Here is a 21,826-nt window from a genome sequence, read left to right on the forward strand (position 1 = left end):
TATATGTTATAGCTGATTCACTTTCTTATACAGCAGCAACTAACACACCACTGTAAAGCAATTATACTCCAATAAAGTATAAGTATACTCCAATAAAAAAAAAACTACATTGCAGTGTATCGTGAGTGGAAGGGAGATGAAATGGTAAGGTTAAAATATGGAGGGTCAAGACTGTCTCAGCCATGATCAGGTTTTCCCCCTACCCCCTCGTTCTATCAACATTACATATAAACCTGGTTTCTGTAATCCAACTATGAAAGATACATCAAGGATCAAAAATGTCTCACACATCCTTGTCCTGAGCAACTGAAATAGCACTGCTCAGTGTCCCAGGTCCCCTCAGCTATTATCTCCTCATCCTAAAATCCCACCTATTACGGCCCCAACTCAAGATCCCCTCCTCCAGCCTCCCGTACCCCTTTCCTTAGTACGCCCTACACTCTGTAGCCCACAGCAGTCTTTAAATGACCAGAAAGTATCAAATCTCTTTTGTTTCAGTTCTCACTGTTTCCCATGACTTACTGTAAAAAACATGTAATGATTTTGTAAATTGACTGAGTCGTTCAACCATCAGCATAACCCACTTTTAGAACATTTTCATCACCCCCAAAGACCCCTCATGCCTGTTGACAGTTAATTCCAGAACCAATCCCAGCCCCCGGCAACCACTAACCTGCTTTCTCTGTCTACAGATTTGCCTTTTCTGGACATTACATATAAATGAAATCATACAATGTGTGGTCTTTTGCATTTGGCTTCTTTCTTTCTTTTTTTTTTTAGTGCCCTAGATGCCAGGAATACAACTGGGAATGTAAGGGAGGAAAAACTTTTTCTCTACCTTTCTAAAATTCTTTTGGCTTATTTATTAATTAAGACGTTAACAGGAGAAAAAACAAATTTAATTTTGTACATACGGGAGCCTCACACAGGCATGAGAGGGTCAAAGACAGGCAGGCAGTTGAAGCTTATAGGCCATCCTGAGCTAAGGAGGAGGGGGTAGGGATATGGGTCTTCAAAGGGAAGGAAGACAACTCACAGAAATATGGGAAAAGCAAATGTTTGGTAAACAAAGTTTGTTATGCCATGCAGAGACAGTAGGATAGAGTGAAGAATTTGAATAAACAGGTCCACTGAGCTCGCCCCAGTCTACCACACCTAGGCCATACTCTTTGTAGTTACCTCTGGTAATAGCTCTCTTTCTGGACCAGGCCCTCTATCTAAACCCTTCTTTTTTAAAAAGTTTAATTTAATTAATTTATTTTTTATACAGCAGGTTCTAGTTTATTAGTTATCCATTTTTATACATATTAGTGTATACATGTCAATCCCAATCTCCCAGTTCATCCCACCAGCACCACCACCCCTGCCGCTTTCCCCCCTTGGTGTCTATACATTTGTTCTCTACATCTGTGTCTCTATTTCTGCCCTGCAAACTGGTTCCCCGGTAGCATTTTTCTAGATTCCACATATACGTGTTAATATACGATATTTGTTTTTCTCTTTCTGACTTACTTCACTCTGTATAACAGTCTCTAGGTCCATCCACGTCTCTACCAATGACCCAATTTTGTTCCTTTTCATGGCTGAGTAATATTCCATTGTATATATGTACCACATCTTCTTTATCCTTTAGTCTGTCGATGGGCATTTATGTTGCTTCCATGACCTGGCTATTGTAAATAGAGCTGCAATGAACATAGGGGTGCATGTGTCCTTTTGAATTATGGTTTTCTCTGGGTATATGCTTAGGAGTGGGATCGCTGGGTCATTGCCATGTTCTTCTTAACTGCCATCTTGTCTTGCCCAACAGTTGGCTCCTCACTGAACAATTTTTTTTTTTTTTTTTTTTTTTTTTTTGTGGTATGCGGGCCTCCCTCTGCTGCGGCCTCTCCCGTTGCGGGGCACAGGCTCCAGACGCGCAGGCCCAGCGGCCATGGTTCACGGGCCCAGCCGCTCCGCGGCATGTGGGATCCTCCCAGACTGGGGCGCAAACCCGGTTCCCCTGCATCAGCAGGGCGCAACCACTGCGCCACCAGGGAAGCCCCCTGAACAATTTTTTAAAGAACATCTCTTTCAAAGATTTCAAATTTCTGAAATATTTTGTTTATTTGTGACTTCTGCTTTCATCACAATGTATACTTCTCATGTTTAGTTCAGTCTTCCATCCAGATTGTAAACCCCATGATGTCAAGTAATATGTCCGTCTTTTTCATGCTTGCTTTTATCTTTGTCCCTGCACTTAAATAGGTGCTCAGTAAAAAACTGCCATGAAACGTTTTACAAATAAACTTCTGGGCGCTCTCGAATAACATTGCTGTTTTCTATCATCTTTATAGCTATTTATACATTTGTCATCTCTTTTATTGTACTATCACTTCTTTGAGGAATGGAAGTACTTCTGATTTTTTTCCATTCCTCACAAATCTTAGCTCAGTACCAGGCATATGGAAAAAACTGTGATACGTAGGAATTTGTGAAAGGGAGGAAAAGATGTAGAAATGTGGCTCTTTATACTGGGACACATAATAGCCATTAAGTCAAACATGGAAGTCTTCCTGGGCATGGAAGTTGTTTTTAAGTATTATCATGGCTCTTGTCCAAGTTGACTCACTTCAGATCATGTTTCTCTAAAATGAGCTGTGTGGGTTGTTTATGTGGTCACATGGAGTGATTTCTGGGTGGACACACAGTGATCTATATTTATGGCTATAGGAACCGAGTAACAGAGTTATCAGTAATGATGAAGATTGAACAGTGCTTATGGCAGTAGTTATAGGACATAAAGGTAGGAATCAGAGATGGAATGGCATGCGTTTCACTGCTCTTTAAAGAATTTTTATTATATGTAAAGACTGTCCTAGTATTTAAGTAATAAAAAAATGAAGGAAGCCATTTTCTTCAACTACATTATGAACATTTTTTGGAACACCTGTGAAGCGTTCCGTTTAATTTGATTACATCTGGCAAAGGCTACATTTTTATCTGACTATTTCTTTCATGTCAACTATTTCTGCCTTTTTCTACATTAAATTTAAAAAGCTGTTGCCTTTTATTTTTGAAGAAACAAAAGGCCCCTTAAAAGAGAAGTATTTTTCAAGTCATTCCTCTGACCACCTGTACACTTTTGAACTTAACTGGTCTATAGCTGCTCTAGTGATTTACATAATAATTAGGCAAAAAGGGTGAGGCCATTGATGGAACTGCTCCAGAATCCTTTTTCCATCTTCAAACTATTTAGGAAGTTGGGAAGATATAAAGGCCTAGGTATATCTACACAACCAAGGTACAGCTGAAGTAAAAGTGCATACAGTACTGTCAGGATTAACCAGGATTTATAATCTCAGCAATATTTCCTTTCTCCTGACTGAAATATATACATTAACTATAGAGAAAACTCTTGCTTTCAATTCTAAATAGAGATACCTATATCTATAATTGTAAACATAAGGTGAAAAAAGTCTTAATTCATTAAAATGCACTGTCAATGTTTTCTATTCATTGGAGTGAGAGCACCGGCTGCTTACAACAATAGTGAAAGTTATATCACTTAAAATTTCATACATCAAAGTCTTCAGGAGTCATGGGCTTAGGTGTATTTACATTCCAATGAATTCAATAAATATTGATTTAACACCAACTATAGCAATGGGGTTACGATGTGCATACCACAGACCTGATCATTATCTTCATGACATTTGTAGTTACTCTTTTCCAGTGCCTTGCATAGTGATGTGGCATATGCAGGGAACAATTAATTGTTTATGGAATAACTGAGTTTATTTCCTAAAGAAGACATGCTACAAATTTCTAGGTGTTTTTTTCCAAAACCAGTGTTCCTAAACTTTAAATCACCTGGAGGGCTTGAGTTTCTGAATTAGGAAGTTGAGATGGAGCCTGAGAATGTGCATTTCTCACAAATTCCCAGGTGAAGCTGATGCTTCTGGTCTAGGGGATGTACTTTAAGAACTTCTGTAGCAACCATGAGGTGTTGAGCCAAAGCAAGAAGTTGCACCGAAGAGTCACATACATCATGGGCTAGTCATTGGGAGATGACTAGTAACGCGGAGTCGCACCAGTCACAGCGCCAATCAAGAACCTGGATCCTGCAGGCGACCTTGTGGCAACGATTATCTCCCTTTCAAAGCCTGAAAAATTATTAAGGCTGATGCTGATGTCTGTAAGAACTAGAATGTGACAGAATAACTGCCAAATTATAGAATACAAAAGAGAAATCAGCCACACACCACTCTTGTTTAACTACAATTTGCAGACAGCTGTCTTGGCAGAAGGATGCCAGTTTGCAGAATTTTGCGCCGTAAGATTTTGCCAACACCTGCCTTAGCTGGAATCTGCAGTTGTAAATCAAACCACAGAAGGGACTTTTACCAACTTCTAAAGAGTGAGATTTTCTACTGAAGAAAAACTGCAAAAATTGTCCTATGGAAAGTTCCCACATGGCCTTTCTTGAGGAATGAATCATATGATATATATTCCATTTATCTAAAAATATTTGGAAATATCTGATTAGTCATACACATTTCTTTGGATGAGTTCACCATTTTACTCTTTTAAGAAAGGCTTGTTTTGCCCTGGGTTGAAGGAGACATTGTAGGATCTAGGGGACTGTCCATGGAATCTCCACCACTACCCAGCCCCTAATCAGTGAATTCCCATTCGAGGCAATAATTGTGCAAACAAGAACTTTCCCAGTGCTGGAAAAGAGGAATAAGACACCTGCGGGTTGTATCTCACTTACACTTGGGGTTTTAATGTGACCTCAAAAGCCTGTGGGAGGTGAAAACAAACCCCATTATTTGACCTCAATCAAACCTACATCTCTTTCCTTCCTTCTCAATAGTTAAAGTGCAGAGATAACCTGAGCTATTCCAGAAAGGTGTCTCCTATGAAGGTAGAGTAACTATTTATCCGTGCTTGCCTGGGACAGTCCTGGTTTACAAGTCCTGAAGTAATTTGCTAATAGTTTCCAGTTTGGGCAATTAATTATAAAGCCACCATCTTTTAGGTGAAAGAAAGCCGACTTTTGTCTTTTTTTGACGAAGTACTTTTATATTGATCCTACTAAAAATTTCTTCATATTGTGAGCTAAACAACTCTCTCTCCAACTTTTTATGTCTTTCTTATGTATGTATGTATGTATGTATTTATTTTTGGCTGCATCGGGTCTTAGTTGCAGTACGCGGGATCTTTGTTGAGGCATGTGGGATCTTTCGTTGCTGCACGCGGGCTCCTCTCTAGTTGTGGCGTGCGGGTATTCTTTTCTCTAGTTGTGGCGCACAGGCTCCAGGGCGTGGGGGCTCTGTAGCTATGGCGTGCGGCTTCCAAAGCACGTGGGCTCTGTAGTTTGTGGCACGCAGGCTCTCTAGTTGTGGTGCATGAGCTCAGTAGTTGTGGCATGGGCTTAGTTGTCCTGTGGCATGTGAGATCTTAGTTCCCTGACCAGGGATTGAACCCGCATCACCTGCATTGGAAGCTGGATTCTTTACCACTGGACTACCAGGGAAGTCCCTCTCCCCCTAATTTGTACATGGTGGTCCTAGTTCAAGTCTTTGGAGCCACAAAGAACAAGTCTTGATGGACAGTGTTAAAATATTTAAATATATTACCCTGTTGTCAGAGATTGGCAAAGTTATTTTTTGCATAGACACAGATAGCAAGGATTTTATTTAGGTTTTGTGAGTCATGCAGTCTCTGATTCAACTCTGCCATTGTAGCTGAAAAGCATCCAGAGACAATATGTAAACAAATAAGCATGGCTACTTTCCAATAAAATTTTATTTACAAAAACAGTGGTGGGTTATATGTGGCCCATGAACTAAGGTTTGGCTAAGTCCTGGCTTAGAAGAAATGGGGAAGATAGCAAAGTTTGAGAGAGTCAACAGCATCAACAAACTATAGAACTAACAAGATATCAGCAAGCTTGCCAAATGCTGAATCACTTACAAGTAAAATACAGAATGTAATTAAAAATAAGATATCATTTACAATAGCAATAAAAATTACAGAGAATCTAGGAGTTAGCTAAGAATACTCAACATTTTTATGTAAAAGAATGCTAAACTTTATTTATAAAAGCAGGCCACGGGCAAGACTGGCCTACAGGAGGAAATTTGCCAGCTCCTGGTTTAAACAAATACTGTATCCACTGCCTGGAATTCTTATCCTTCCTGTTAGACTGGCCAACTCTTTACAGAAGCTTGAGCTGATTCCCAAGACCAGGCCAGGCTTCCTTACACACAAACCTTGATTGTTTGCATAATCTCACTGTACCTTCACTGCTCCTTGGTAGCTCTTACCACAATCAAAGCTTAAATAATCCTGCTTTAATTCTCCATCATCCCCAGTCTGGCTCCACTCCTGCCTCAGGTTGTAATTAGGCTCGTAAGCTAGACTATTATCTATGAGGACATAGAAGACTTCTGTATCCCTAGTGACAAGTATACAACAAGCACTCAATGAACATTTCTTGCTTAAATGCATGATCAAATGAATGCCCAAGTCATCTGTATTCTAGGCTGGACACCTCTCCTGTCCTCTTTCATTTCAAATCCCTCCATCTGTAAATGTGTTTCCTGGAACTCAATTCAATAATTCCAATAACGATGAAACTTTAGACCTTTAATTAATTTGCAGTTCTCTCAAACTGCAGGCTCCCAGGGGCGCTGATCACATCTTTTTATTTTACAGTGTACTATACACAACAGGTACCTAACAGATGCTTCCTAACTGAAGAGTGAAATGACCATCTAAGACCTTTTGGCTCCCACGGACCTGAAATGAATCTGACTATGCTAGAGGTCTAAAGCTGACTGACAAGTTCCTAGGCTTGTCAAGGTTTCAAAATATCCAGATCATTGAGACACTATTAAATGAGATTAGCAAAGGCAGTTTAGCAAAATATCTCACATCCTTTAGTCATTCAGATGTTCTTCTCATAAAACAAGTTTTATGCCCACAGATCCTTAAATGTGCTGTTGCCAGAGAATTAAATGAAAGACATGATTGCTGTGACAAAGCCACACAAAAGCTGCAATCAGAAGTGAGAGTAAATTAAAGCAACGTGTTTGGGGACAAACTCTAGATCTTAGGTAATATGAAATTACGTGCAAGTCAAGGGCACATCTCTGCCTGTTGCCAGGCAGAAGTGTCATCCTTGCCAGTCTAAAGGCTAAATCATCAAAAAAAGGTTGTAGATCAAGTTTACAATCAAAAAGAGATCCTCTTAATGACTAGGTTTTTAATCTGACGGCTAGATTAATTAAATGGCCTACAATTGAAGCTGATCTATTCAAGAAGACCCATTGTGGTTGTTAGTGCTCACTTGAGGATCTAACCCAATTTGGGGCAATATTAGGAAAGTTTACTATGAACAGATGGTAGTATCTTAATGAAGAATACATTACACTCCATTGATAATCCAGAATATTCTAGAATATTCTAGTTTTCTCTTTTCGAATTTTTTAGTCTTTGGTCTTAAATTTGGAACATTGAAGGGAATGTAGTCTTCTGAGCCAATAGAAAACCCAATGGCCACAGAGGTGAAGGTTCACAAAATGACCCGTGATAGCCTGAAAGAGTGAATGCACCTAGTTTTGCATTCAACTAGGATTGGTTGTTAACACTAAGAAGAAATCTGATCCAATGAACAGCATCTGTGTGGTGAGTTGTGTTTGATATTATGTGGCCTGTGCAAATGCTGAGACTGGAGTAAAGTAAGGTAGAGAGTTGTGACTGGCATCTCAGAAAACAACTAGAAGGACCCTTAGATAAAACTTATTATAAATCACTCATCTTTATAGCTAAGAAAACTGAGGACCAAGGAAATGGCAGTATTTGTCTCACATGAGTTAGTGGCAGATCTGGGACTACACCTCAGAATCCTATGACTTTTTTTTTCTTTTTGACTTTTAGTGCTACCCTTCTTTTACTGCAACCTAGGTGACACCACAGCAAACAAGACAAAGCTGGTTGGCACCGATGATGGACACGCTCAATCCTATGTTCAGCACGTCTGTTTCTGTCCCACCTTAGACTGCTCTGAAACTCTAGGCTGCTAGGGTTATCAGGTGGTCTCTTGTCCAGCAGGTTAAAATTTGATTTATGTTGAGAAGATTAAATGCTTCAATGCTGACCTTGTTCAATGTTTTCATGGCTAAATAAAATCAGGCTTGGGGAAATGGGTCAGGACTTAGAAAAATATGGCCAGTTATTTTGTTACATTGAGAATACAAATTTTTAATAATTTAAATTTACAATGAAGTATAATAAACATTCAGAAAAGTGTTTTACATTTTAACTTCCAAAGACAATATATACAGTGTATATAAATACATGTATATTTATACACACACATCCTACATATATATGCTTATCAATGTATAAAAATGTGGGGATGGAGGAAGGAAAGAGAGACAGAGACAGAGAGAATGTGAAATTCTAAGATAGGATAAATCTTTTGTTTCCTGTTCCCTAGTAGCTCTTCTATTGAGAATTCTAATTAGCGGTAATATTCAAAAATATTTAACAACCAATGTGCAAAACAAAGAACCATCTGACACACACTGGCTGTAAAATGCTCAACATTTGTCTTGGTTCTAACAAGCAAAATAAGGAACTGCCCAACCAATCCCCAGCCAGTCTCAAGGAAAACACAGAAAAAAGGCAAAGGCCATACAGTAATTTTTCATGCTCAGTTACGTACCTGTTTATGTAAAGTACATAAACAACCTCACAGACCTGATCTCATTTTCCCAAGACTGTCCTAATTTTTGCTAATTTTTTTCATCTTTAGCCATTTTAGAGCAAATCAGGGGTAATAACTAAAGACAGAAAAAGTAGCCATTATGATTATCATCTAAATCTATGATTTCTCTCAGGTTATGCTCCATGGGTGGTCCATTACCTTTGTTTATGGAAATATAGGTACAATTCTTTGAAATCTGTGAAGAAAGCACACAATGGAGCAAGCTCATCATCAATAACCAGCAACTGGGTTAATATTGATCCTTGGACTACTTTAGTATCTGTGGTAAAAGTAATTATGATATATTTTTCTCAATTAAATCTTTTTCTTTCACGGTACCAGTGCAACTGGTGCACTTTCCCACATAATGAGTTTTATTATCATTTCAAAACAGATTTGAAAATACCTAGATAAGGGACTTCGCTAGTGGTCCAGTGGCTAAGACTCCGCACTTCCGGGCTTCCCTGGTGGCGCAGTGGTTGAGAATCTGCCTGCCAATGCAGGGGCCACGGGTTCGAGCCCTGGTCTGGGAAGATCCCACGTGCCGCGGGGCAACTGGGCCCGTGAGCCACAACTACTGAGCCTACGCGTCCGGAGCCTGTGCTCCGCAACAAGAGAGGCCGCGACAGTGAGAGGCCCGCACGCTGCGATGAAGAGTGGCCCCCGCTTGCCGCAACTGGAGAAAGCCCTCGCACAGAAGCGAAGAACCAACACAGCCAAAAATAAAAATAAATAAATAAATGAACAAATTAAAAAAAAAAAAGACTCCGCACTTCCACTGCAGTGGGCGTGGGTTCGATCCCTGGTTGGGGAACTAAGATCCCGCATGCCGTGCAGTGTGGAAAAAAACCTAGATAAATAAATATTAACTCTAATGTAAAATTCTCTCACATTTGTCCAGCTCTCACTTTTATAGTACTTCCTCGTGATGAACACTACAAATAACATACAGTTTTTAGGAGAATTCCCAAAATAAAATTTGCAAAATCACAATGTAAATAAGTAAATCCAGAGGCCAAAAGATTTTTTCTGAACCTCAGTTAAATAGCATGGTAACTGGAGACTAAGAACTTGATCCCACTGCTGTCCTGACTTCCTTCTCTGGTCCTTAGTTCCCTCCTTTCTCGAAGAATAAAGGTGTAAAACTGGGTGATCTCTAAGGGCCTTCTAGATCCAATAAAATGTGAATATCCCTTCCACCAAACATTTTTCTAAAACAAAAAAAAATCTCTAATCATTAAAGAAAAATGAGAAAACACAGAAAAGCAGAAAGAAAATAAATTAAGAATGGAACATTTTACCACTGAAAGTTAACTGCTTTAAAGTTTAACACTGTTATTAGCATTTTGGAGAGTAGGATTCCAGCTTTCTCTGTCATTCTCCACATACATTTTACAAAACAAGGATAACACTATCCACTCACTCTGTAATCTGTTTTTTAAAAATATAATTTGTGGAGCATATCTTAGGTAGGGAAGTTACTGATGTACAAAACAGTACTGCTGTGTTGTCACTGTTCAAAGCAGTTTACCTATAATTTCACACACGGAGTAAGCCTCTGAGGTAGGTACTGCTATCCTCATTTGACTGATGAGAACACCGTGAGGTGAGGTTAAACTGATGTCCAAGGTCACGTCGCTAATAAGTGGTGGAGCTGGATTCCACCCAGGGAATCTGGCTTACCTCCTCAACACCCTTCCCTACATTTCAGTCATGATCTGAGATGTAGGCAGGGGTGAGCCATGTGAAGAGCTGGGGACAAGGGAACAACAAGTATGAAGGTCTCACAGAACCACAGTGTGTTGGGGGAGAGAGCTAGAGTGGGTCAGCGTGATGGATCAACATGCAGCACATCGCCCTTGGTTCCTGACAGGAACATGGACTAATGTTCACTTCTGACTCACTGTAACCTTTGAGGCTGGAAACAGTCACAGTCCAGACTGCTTAGTTGAAACTCTAAAGAAATAACCTGAATATTGAGGATACCTAGCTCTTTAAGCTACATCTGCACTTAGCAAGGGAAATGATCAGCCATGCCAATTAGTTCAGTGCAGACAAAAAGCTCCATTGCCTTGCTTATCCACATTTTGGAGGTGGAAGGAGGCTATGAAATTTTGAGTGAGCTTCAATTATCGAGATGCTTGTACAAATTCTATACTCACCTTGCACTTAGCAGTCTAATATACAGTCACTAAATACCAGACTGTGCAGAATGATAATTTCATTGATTTTACTCTCACAGTGTACACTTTAACAAGAATGTCATTTTTATTTTGCAATCTCTTCTTGATTTATATTTCCCCTTTTCTCTTACCTCCAGACAGCAGCTAATTAAATAATCTATTTTGTGCTTAGGAATACAGTTCGAGCAGCCATTTTATGTATTCCAGCCTAAATGGAAAAGACATATTATGAATTTTCACCATGCAGCTCTCATGGAAATTCAAAATGAATGGGCATTAATTGCTGAAGAATGAGATCCTTAGTCTGCTAATTTTGTGATAAAATATTCTAATAAAACACATTTGTCATCTCTATGAAGATATACTAGGCAAGTCGAGATAAATCTAAAAGCCAAGCAGAAGGCAGAGTTGTGGCCAACTTGTGTCACCTATGAAGACTGTGGACTTCCCGTGTTCCTGAATTTTTGTTCCTTCTCTCTGAAGCAGCAACTCTGGGTGATGTTTCTCCTGGGCTGTGTCTCAGTGCATCATAGTCAATATTTGACTACATTTTCTCCTTGATATACCAAAATGGAGAACACCACTGAACAGACGTTTTGGCATAACCGTATTACGGACAGAGGCCAGAGGGGCTGTATTTTTAAATAATTCAGTACAGAATGCCCCTGGAACACATACCTCAAAACAGATTTTTTATCCTTAGATCTACAGAGACGGCACTGATAGCTTTTAACAGAATCGATCCTTTGCCTACCTTTCTCGTTAAACTGATGAGATTGTTCAGGTTTATTTCATGTAACTCAGCCTAATGCAACATAGTCATTTAACATTTGCCATGTGCCAAGCACTGTGCTGCACCCTCGCACCAAACTGGATGAAAACTGTGGTCTGTGCTTGATCACATGTCAGTGCCAGCAGGGTGGGGGAGGGCAGGCTGACAAGTAAATATGAATATACCAGATGAATATTATGATAGAGAGATGGACCAAGAAGCACAAAACAAACAATTCTTTCTGTTGCCAAGGGAGAAGTCGTGCTTTTGGCTTCATAAATAATGACTAAAATAATATTCTGAATTTCTCCCTTGTAGACCTGTTCAGTAAAACCATTTCAGTAAATGGCATTCCCATCCACCCAGCTGCTGTGCCAGAAACCTATGTGTCATCCTCGATTTTCTCTTTCACCACCTCCCACATCCAATGCATCAGCAAGTCCTGGCAGCAAACTGCAAACTATATCCTGAATCCATCCCCTTCTCTCCTTTCCACTGTCACCCGCTAGTTCAAGCTGCCATCGTTTACTGAGTGAATTACGGCAACCATCTTTAACAGGACTTCCAGTTTTGACCTTCAATTTTTTAAAAGTCCATTTTCCACACAGTAGCTAAGCAATCTTTTAAAAAAAAAATACATAACTCTCTTACATAAAACCCTCGAATGGCTTTTCATTTCACTTGAAATAAAATACAGTCTCCAACCTCAACTCAAACCACCGTCTACCCTGGTCACTATGCTCCATAAGGCTCGCATTCTCTTTGCTCTCTGAACATGCCAAGTGATTTATTTTTAGGCCGCAGGGCCTTTGCATGTGATGTTAACTCAGTCTGGAAAGCTCCTCCCTCTGATCTTCACAGGACAGACTTCTTATCATTCAGGTGTCAGCTCATGTCATCCCTTCAAAAAGGTTTTGCATGACAACCCTGTCTAAAGTAGACATTCCGCCCCACAGAACCTCTGTTTCATCATACTCATTTATTTAGTACTATCTAAAATACTGCATTTTGGGTTTTGTTTATGTTTGTTTGTTTGTACCTGTATCCTTTGAACAATGTAAATGCCATGAGAAGGGGTCTTATGGTTTTAGTTCACTGATGTCCAGAGCAGTGACTGCCACATAGCAAGTGCTAAATAAACATATGTTAAATGCATGAATAAGTAAATGAATGATTGAAATCTACATTATTTGCTCAAAAATTCAAGCTTGGTCTATGCTGTAAGGATGCTCAGAGTTTCTCTGCAGAGGTGGTTTGAGAAGGCACCCGATACAGCATAGTTGGGGGGGAGGGGTCACACAGACATGACCTCCTGGAGAAAGTAATATATTTGAAGAAACTGGAAGAACCAGTATAAGTTAGTCAAGAGACCAAGAGAAGGAAAATCATTTCAAGAAGAGGGAACAGAATACATATAAAGACTCATTGTGAACGTACAAGGACTCATGGTGGGGAAAAGGCATGGTGCTATTAGAATTTGGCATACAAATCTGCAAGATTGTCTTCAAAACACACATGATGAATTACCATATACTGTTATGTCATCCATCTAAGTAAGTAAAGTGAAATTCATATATTTTCTTGAAATATTCTTACCAAAGCGTGGGAAATTAAAACTTTTTTCTCAAATAAGACTTGACATTCTTGTGTTTCACTGTGGTTGGAACTATGTCTTCAGTATCATAAATCCAGAAGTTATTTGGATAATTTAGAACTTCTCTTTGGACACTGAATATTAAATTACATAGAATTGACTAATGAGCTAATTGTTCAACCTTCTACTTCATTTTGCCTGTGTACACAATTTAAGTGGAAAGAAACAAGAAATAGATTCCTTTGTTATTTATAGTCACCTAAATCCACATTCCATTCCTGTTGAGATTAGCAATTAGATTTCTAATTAGTCTTCCAAAATGGATTCATGGGTTTATTTCTTACATTAGTGTAGGAAACATAGGTACTGAATGTAAAAAGCATTAAACTTTTCTTAAATTTAATTGACACAGTCAAGCTTTGCATGCCAATAACATAACAACCTCCTGAACTCAACCTATGATCACAAAAAGCAGAATCACGAAAATCCCTTAGAAAACTCACCATCATTTCTCAATATTAGCGGTGTGGGTGGCCCCAGGACCTTTTGGTTTGTTACTGTATTTGTAACCACACAGGTATAATTTCCAACATCTGATTTTTCTACTTTGGCAATATACAGATTCCCAGTCTCTTGAGAAACGAAGCGGCGATTATCCTGATAGGAAGGGTATTCATTGAAAATCCAGGCATAGCTCAGCTCTGAAAGCAAAAGGAATCATCATTACAAATATGTCTTTTGTAAGAACTCTACTGTACTCATGAAAGAAGTGGTCAAGTTAAAAATTCATATCCCTGCCCAATGGTCCTTTTTCAGTGGGCTAAATGTCAGTAGGAAGTAATTACAGTCCCTTAAAGCATTTATAGTCTTCCTACCATCAGTCAGGAAGATTTTATTCCTATATGACTAGAAGGTACACTGATAGCCGATTAAGAGAAGTCCAATCTCTTTAAATCAAGGGAGTAAGTAAGCATTTATAGTTTTCTAAGCATGTGCCAAGCACCATGTAATTACTTACAGAGCTAATGCTCAAATTACAGACCCAGAGAGTCTACAATCTTGATATACCCTGGAAACTATTTAGATCACTTCTTTCATTTGATAGATAGTAATCATAATAGTACATCACGGTGCCATATACTTGCATAGTACTTTGCGGGTTTCCAATATATTTTATAGTTTTCCATTAACTGAGAAACTCTGGCACAGAGGAACAAAGTAACGAATCTAAACTCAGCCCTAGTTAGAGACAATTCTGAGTCTCAATCCAGTCTTTTCCCAATGCCTCTTACTCTTGATGCAAATTCTTACTCCTTTCCCACTTGTGAGGTTGAACTCCTTTCCCGCTATTTTAGTGAGATGGGGATTTAATATTGCAGCAAATACTCACTAAACATACAATGACTGGCTGCCTGCTCCCATAAATGCAAATCTGTATTTTAAAAAAATTAGCTGAAAAAATTATTACATACGTAAGGGAGTGACTATAAAGTAGCCATCAAAGAGCAAACTTCTCACAAACACTTATTCATCCCAGAACGCCAGTGGGATGAGTGTAATAGGCAGTCATACCTGAAAATACTCCTCTGAAAGATCTAATTTTTCTTAAGAACTAGGTGAATGTTTTGTGAACGAACACGTTAGCTCATGCTTTCAATTTCAGAAAAGAAACCTAAATGACAGCGAGTTTAAATGATCTGCTGCAGTGAACTACCGTGCTCTGAGGAAACCAAACTTCTTTAGCTCCAGGCATTCTATGATTCCTCTCTTTAAAGTGTGATCCCCAGATTTGTTCAAAGCTGGAGAAGTGATATAGTACCCACGGGCACTGATTAGCCAACATGACCTGTTTTATTTTCAAAAGTTATTTTAGGCAGGAAGAGGAAGCAACTAGAGGCAAAGGAAGTCTCAGGTTTCAGAACTAGTTGGCTGTGTTCTTGTATGCTGCTCTTTAATATGATCCTGGCCTAAATTCTAAATGTATGGAGTGTCCTTGGAAAATGGCAGAAAGGTCACCTCTGCTTTGTATAGAGAATACTAACTATTGGAAAAGGTACTTGTTGTTTAGTACTTCAATGAGTCCCCAGCTGTAATTGGCCTCAACAACTGAATGTGCAACAGGAAACATATTCTGTCTTAATAACCCACTGTTTACATACAAAGGAGGGGTCATGCAGATTTCTTTCCCTTTATCACTGGATTATAACATTTCCGTATGCATTATTTTAGAAAGATATAATTATGTTTATATGAGAATAGCTAATCATTTTATTTACACATGTGCATGTAATTATAAATAACCCCATGCTGATGTCAAGAGGATACTCAGTGTAAATGAACAAGTGCTTCCCAAAAAGCTAGTTACTTCCCCAAGAAACTAAAATCTGGGGGAGGAAAGGCCCCTCTAATAGGTCTTGAAGAAGTACAATGCGATATGGCAATTTTCCCATAAAAACAGGAGATTTAACAAACAGCAAAGAGCAATGTACTCCTCTCTCAATTTGGTATTTGAGTTTCAGGGAAACAAAGTAATCTCTGACCTTTTCAATTTTCTCATATGAACAATGAAGAGAACACTGCTTATCCCCTAATTAACTATAAGAGAGTTTTAAGAATAAATTAACATATCCAAAGTCACAAGGTAGAAGTTAGAAAGTAATTTACCAGCAAAATATTAATTAACACACACTTCTCCAAGGAGAGTTATAATCAAATATATAAACTGTGTATATATATTTTTTCCTGAAGATAGTTTTCAAAACTGTTGCTAGTGGATAGTGCCACAAGGCTTTCTTAATTTTGTAGGACAGTTTAGTAACTAGAAAGTTGTATGGATCATGGATATCAGGAAAAAAGACATCTGCTTTGTTATTTTCCTAATTGGAGTAAAAAACAAAAAAATGACGAGAAAACCAAAACTCAACCTGTATTCCATAAAGAAAGCCATTTAAATTTAAACACTCTCCCTTTCAATTTCTTAATCCATCAAAAGGGGATAATTAGTAAACGTGATACAGGTATGTGGTGATGATCAAGTTACGTGAAAGCCCTCTGAGTCATAAGCACATCTGTATCATTAAAATTTAATCATTTTTAAAGTAAATATAAAAACAAAAGTCAATTAACATGCTGTTGATCTGTTTAAATTATTTTGGTTTCACTGCTTTTGTTACTTAGTGCTTTAGTAGGAGATGCAAACAACCGTAAACATATTCTGCAGGATTTTCTAAACTGTGGTCCTTGGAATATTAATTCCCTGTTAAAAGAAGTTCTCTACACCCCCGTCTACCTCAAATTTAAAAAGGTTACATGACCAAATGACTTTAAGAAGCACTGGATGAAGTAAAGTTTAACTGATTTAAAAATTTTTCCTTTCAGGACTTGCAAGAGGTTTTTAACATGCCAATGTTCCTCAAATTTCTTAGAGAGTATGTAAGCCATGCAAACTTATTTGATACAGAACTGCCTCCCAACCCCTCCACCCACACACCGTTTTTCTAAAAATTTATTAAGATGTCAAAAAACCTAGGTTGGGATATCCTGAACTAATGCAATGATTTCAATTCAAGAAATGGTAAGTATAATATAAAGATTATTAACTGTATTACTTAAATTCTGGGGAAAGCCATTAAGTTACAATAAACAACAGAAAACAACAAAATGTTGAAATAAAGTTGCAATAAGTTTCCGAAATTGTAATAGCAATATAACACTGTAACCATTTCCAATGCTGTAGACAAAGGAACAAACCATAGTTCTGAAGACAAGCCTCAAATGGATTGTGCTAAGGATGGTAACTAACATCAATTCAACATGCAACTTTTGTAAAATACTGTTGAGCCCCAAAGTGCAAAGGTTAGCCAAAGAATCTTGGCTGGTGCACTGGTGAGATCACGTTGAGCTAAACGCTGAGCCCCTTGAAGGGGGAAAGTCTCTAAAAATGATATTAATTTATTTTTCTTCACAGTAAAGAGCACTACCTGGAATACTGTATTTTTATTTGTCCACAACAATGAGAAAGGAGCATGAGTAATATAATGATAATGCAGACATCAAAGCAGGGAAATATGTAGTAAGACTAAAAATTATGCAACACATAACTAGTCTTATCTGTTCCTTTTAAAGGTATGAAAGAGGAACAAAGCTGAAGGCATCACACTCACTAATTTCAAACTATACTACAAGGCTGCAGTAATTAAAACAGTATGGTATTAGCATAAAAACAGACACATAGATCAATGAAAGAGAATAGACAGCCCAGATATAAACCTATAAATACATGGTTAGTAAACTTACGACTAAGGAGCCAAGAATATACCATAGGGAAAGAACAATAATTTGGTAAATGACATTGAGAAAACTGGACAGTCACATGCAAAAGAATGAAACTGGAACACTATCTTGAACCATACACAAAAGGTAACTCAAAGGGGATTAAAGATTTGAATGTAAGACCTGAAACCATAAAACTCCCAGAAGAAATAATAGGCAATAAGCTCCTTGACATGGGGCTTAGAGATGATTTTTTGAATCTGACATCAAAAGCAAAAGGCAAAATAAGCAAGTGGGACTTGCATCAAACTAAAAAACTTCTGCACAGTGAATGAAACCATCAATACATTGAAAAGGCAACCTACTGAATGGGAAGAAAACATTTACAAATCATATATCTGACAAGGTGGTTAATATCCAAAAAATATAAAGAACTACAACTAAGCAGCAAAAAAAAAAAAAAAAAAAAAAATCTGACTAAAAATGGGCAGAGCTCCCTGTTGGCTGTTTGGCCTGAGGCGACTCAGCATTGGAGCCTAGCCAGCTCTTTTTATTTTTTTTTAACATCTTTTTTGGACTATAATTGCTTTAAAATGGTGTGTTAGTTTCTGCTTTATAACTAAGTGAAACAGCTATACATATACATACATCCCCATATCTCTTCCCTCTTGCATCTCCCTCACTCCCACCCTCCCTATCCCACCCCTCTAGGTAGCCACAAAGCACCAAGCTGATCTCCCTGGGCTATGCTGCTGCTTCCCACTAGCTTTCAGTTTTACATTCGGTAGTGTATATATGTCCATGCCACTCTCTCACTCCATCCCAGCTTACCTTTCCCCCTCCCTGTGTCCTCAAGTCCATTCTCTAGTAGGTCTGTGTCTTTATTCCCATCCTGGCCCTAGGTTCTTCGTGACCATTTTTTTCGACTCCATATACATGTGTTAGCATACGGTATTTGTTTTTCTCTTTCTGACTTACTTCACTCTGTATGACAGTCTCTAGGTCCATCCATCTCACTACAAATAACTCAATTTCGTTTCTTTTTATGGCTGAGTAATATTCCATTGTATATATGTGTCACATCTTCTTTATCCATTCATCTGTCGACGGACACTTAGGTTGCTTCCATGTCCTGGCTATTGTAAACAGAGCTGCAATGAACACTGTGGTACATGACTCTTTTTGAATTATGGTTTTCTCAGGGCATATGTCCAGTAGTCGGACTGCTGGGTCATATGGTACTTCTATTTTTAGTTTTTTAATGAACCTCCACACTGTTCTCCATAGTGACTGTATCAATTTACATTCCCACCAACAGTTCAAGAGGGTCCCCTTTTCTCCACACCCTCTTCAGCATTTACTGTTTGTACATTTTTTGATGATGGCCATTCTGACTGGTGTGAGGTGATATCTCATTGTAGTTTTGATTTGCATTTCTCTAATGATTAATGATGTTGAGCATCCTTTCATGCGTTTGTCGGCAATCTGTATATTTTCTTTCGAGAAATGTCTATTTAGGTGTTCTGCCCATTTTTGGATTGGGTTGTTTGTTTTTGTGATACTGAGCTGCATGAGCTGCTTGTAAATTTTGGAGATTAATCCTTTGTCAGTTGCTTCAATTGCAAATAATTTCTCCCATTCTGACACCTGGCTCTTTGGTGGTGCTAATGGTGGACTCTGGGAGGGCTCATGCCCAGGAGTACTTCCCAGAACTTCTGCTGCCAGTGTCCTTATCCCTGCACTGAGCAATAGCCATGCCCCGCCTCTGCAGGAGACCCTCCAACACTAGCAGCTGTGTGGCTGACAGGGACTTGGTGCTCTGGCCGAGTGTCAGGCCTGCACCTCTTAGGTGGGAGAGCTGAGTCCAGAACATTGGTCCACCAGAGACCTCCCAGAGCCATGTAATATCAAATGGCGAAAACTCTCCCAGAGATCTCCATCTCAACGCTAAAATGAAGCTCCGCTCAACAATCAGCAAGCTACAGTGCTGGACACCCCATGCCAAACAAATAGCAAGAAAGGAACACAACCCCACCCATTAGCAGAGAGGCTGCCTAAAATCATAATAAGGTCACAGACACCCCAAAACACACCACCGGATGCGGTCCTGCCCACCAGAAAGACAAGATCCAGCCTCATCCACCAGAACACAGGTACCAGTCCCCTCCACCAGGAAACATACACAATCCATGGAACCAACCGTACCCACTGGGGGCACACGCCAGAAACAATGGGAACTAAGAACCTGCAGCCTGCGAAAAGGAGACCCCAAACACAGTAAGTTAAGCAAAATGAGAAGACAGAGAAATATACAGCAGATGAAGAAGAAAGGTAAAAACCCACCAGACCAAACAAATGAAGAGGAAATAGGCAGTCTACCTGAAAAAGAATTCAGAGTAATGATAGTAAAGATGATCCAAAATCTTGGAAATAAAATGGAGAAAATACACGAAACATTTAACAAGGACCTAGAAGAACCAAAGAACAAACAAAAAATGATGAACAACACAATAAGTGAAATTAAAAATTCTTTAGAAGGAATCAGTAGTAGAATAACTGAGGCAGAAGAAGGGATAAGTGACCAACTGAGGCAGAAGAACGGATAAGTGACCTGGAAGATAAAATAGTGGAAATAACTTCTACAGAGCAGAAAAAAGAAAAACGAAAGAAAAGAATTGAGGACAGTCTCAGGGACTTCTGGGACTACATTAAACACACCAATATTCGAATTATAGGGGTCCCAGAAGAAGAAGAGAAAAAGAAAGGGACTGAGAAAATATTTCAAGAGATTATAGCTGAAAACTTACCTAATATGGGAAAGGAAAGAGTCAGTCAAGTCCAGGAAGCATAGAGAATCCCATAGAGCATAAATCCAAAGAGAAACATGTTAAGACACATATTAACCAAACTATCAAAAATTAGGGCTTCCCTGGTAGCGCAGTGGTTGAGAGTCTGCCTGCCGATACAGGGGACACGGGTATGTGCCCCAGTCCGGGAAGATCCCACATGCCGCGGAGCGGCTAGGCCCGTAAGCCATGGCCGCTGAGCCTGCGCGTCCGGAGCCTGTGCTCCGCAACGGGAGAGGCCACAACAGTGAGAGGCCCGCGTACCGCAAAAAATAAATAAATGCAAAGAAAAAAATATTAAAAGCAGCAAGGGAAAAGCAACAAATAATATACAAGGGAAACTCCATAAGGTTAACAGCTGATTTCTCAGCAGAAACTCTGCAAGCCAGCAGGGTGTGGCAGGACAAATTTAAAGTGATGAAAGGGAAGAACCTACAACCAATATTACTCCACCCAGCAAGGATCTCATTCAGATTCGATGGAAAAATTAAAACCTTACAGACAAGGAAACACTAAGAGAATTCAGCACCACCAAACCAGCTTTACAACAAGTGCTAAAGGAACTTCTCTAGGCAGGAAACACAAGAGAAGGAAAAGACCTACAATAACAAACCCAAAACAATTAAGAAAATGGTAATAGGAACATACTTATCAATGATGACCTTAAATGTAAAGAGATTAAATGCTCCAACTAAAACACATAGACTGGCTGAATGAATACAAAAACAAGACCTGTATACATGCTGTCTACAAGAGACCAATTCAGACCTAGGGACACATACAGACTGAAAGTGAGGGGATGGAAAAAGATATTCCATGTAAATGGAAATCAAAAGAAAGCTGGAGTAGCAATTCTTTTATCAGACAAAATAGACTTTAAAATAAAGACTATTACAAGTGACAAAGAAGGCCACTACATAATGATGAAGGGATCAATCCAAGGAGAAGATATCACAATTGTAAATATTTATGCACCCAACATAGGAGCACCTCAGTACATAAGGTAAATGCTAACAGCCACAAAAGGGAAAATCGACGGTAACACAATCATAGTAGGGGACTTTAACACCCCATTTTCAACAATGGACAGATCATCCAAAATGAAAATAAATAAGGAAACACAAGCTTTAAATGATAAATTACACAAGATGGACTTAATTGATATTTATAGGACAGTCCATCCAAAAACAACAGAATACACATTTTTCTCAAGTGCTCATGGAACATTCTCCAGGATAGATCATATCTTGGGTCACAAATCTAGCCTTGGTAAATTTAAGAAAATTGAAATCGTATCAAGGATCTTTTCCGACCACAACACTATGAGACTAGATATCAATTACAGGAAAAGACCTGTAAAAAATACAAACACATGGACGCTAAACAATACACTACTAA

General features: G+C 38.9%; 1 protein-coding gene across 1 annotated transcript in view; it reads right to left on the reverse strand.

The window, feature by feature from the left end:
• Window positions 1-21,826, reverse strand: part of CNTN4 (contactin 4) — a 522,574-nt gene that overhangs the window by 179,559 nt on the left and 321,189 nt on the right. The window contains exon 5 of the mRNA XM_055079827.1: window positions 13,814-14,011. Within this exon, the coding sequence (XP_054935802.1) occupies window positions 13,814-14,011 (198 nt within the window). The remainder of the gene's footprint in view (window positions 1-13,813; window positions 14,012-21,826) is intronic.

Source organism: Physeter macrocephalus, chromosome 18 (genome assembly GCF_002837175.3).
Source record: "Physeter macrocephalus isolate SW-GA chromosome 18, ASM283717v5, whole genome shotgun sequence".
NCBI lineage: Eukaryota > Metazoa > Chordata > Mammalia > Artiodactyla > Physeteridae > Physeter > Physeter macrocephalus.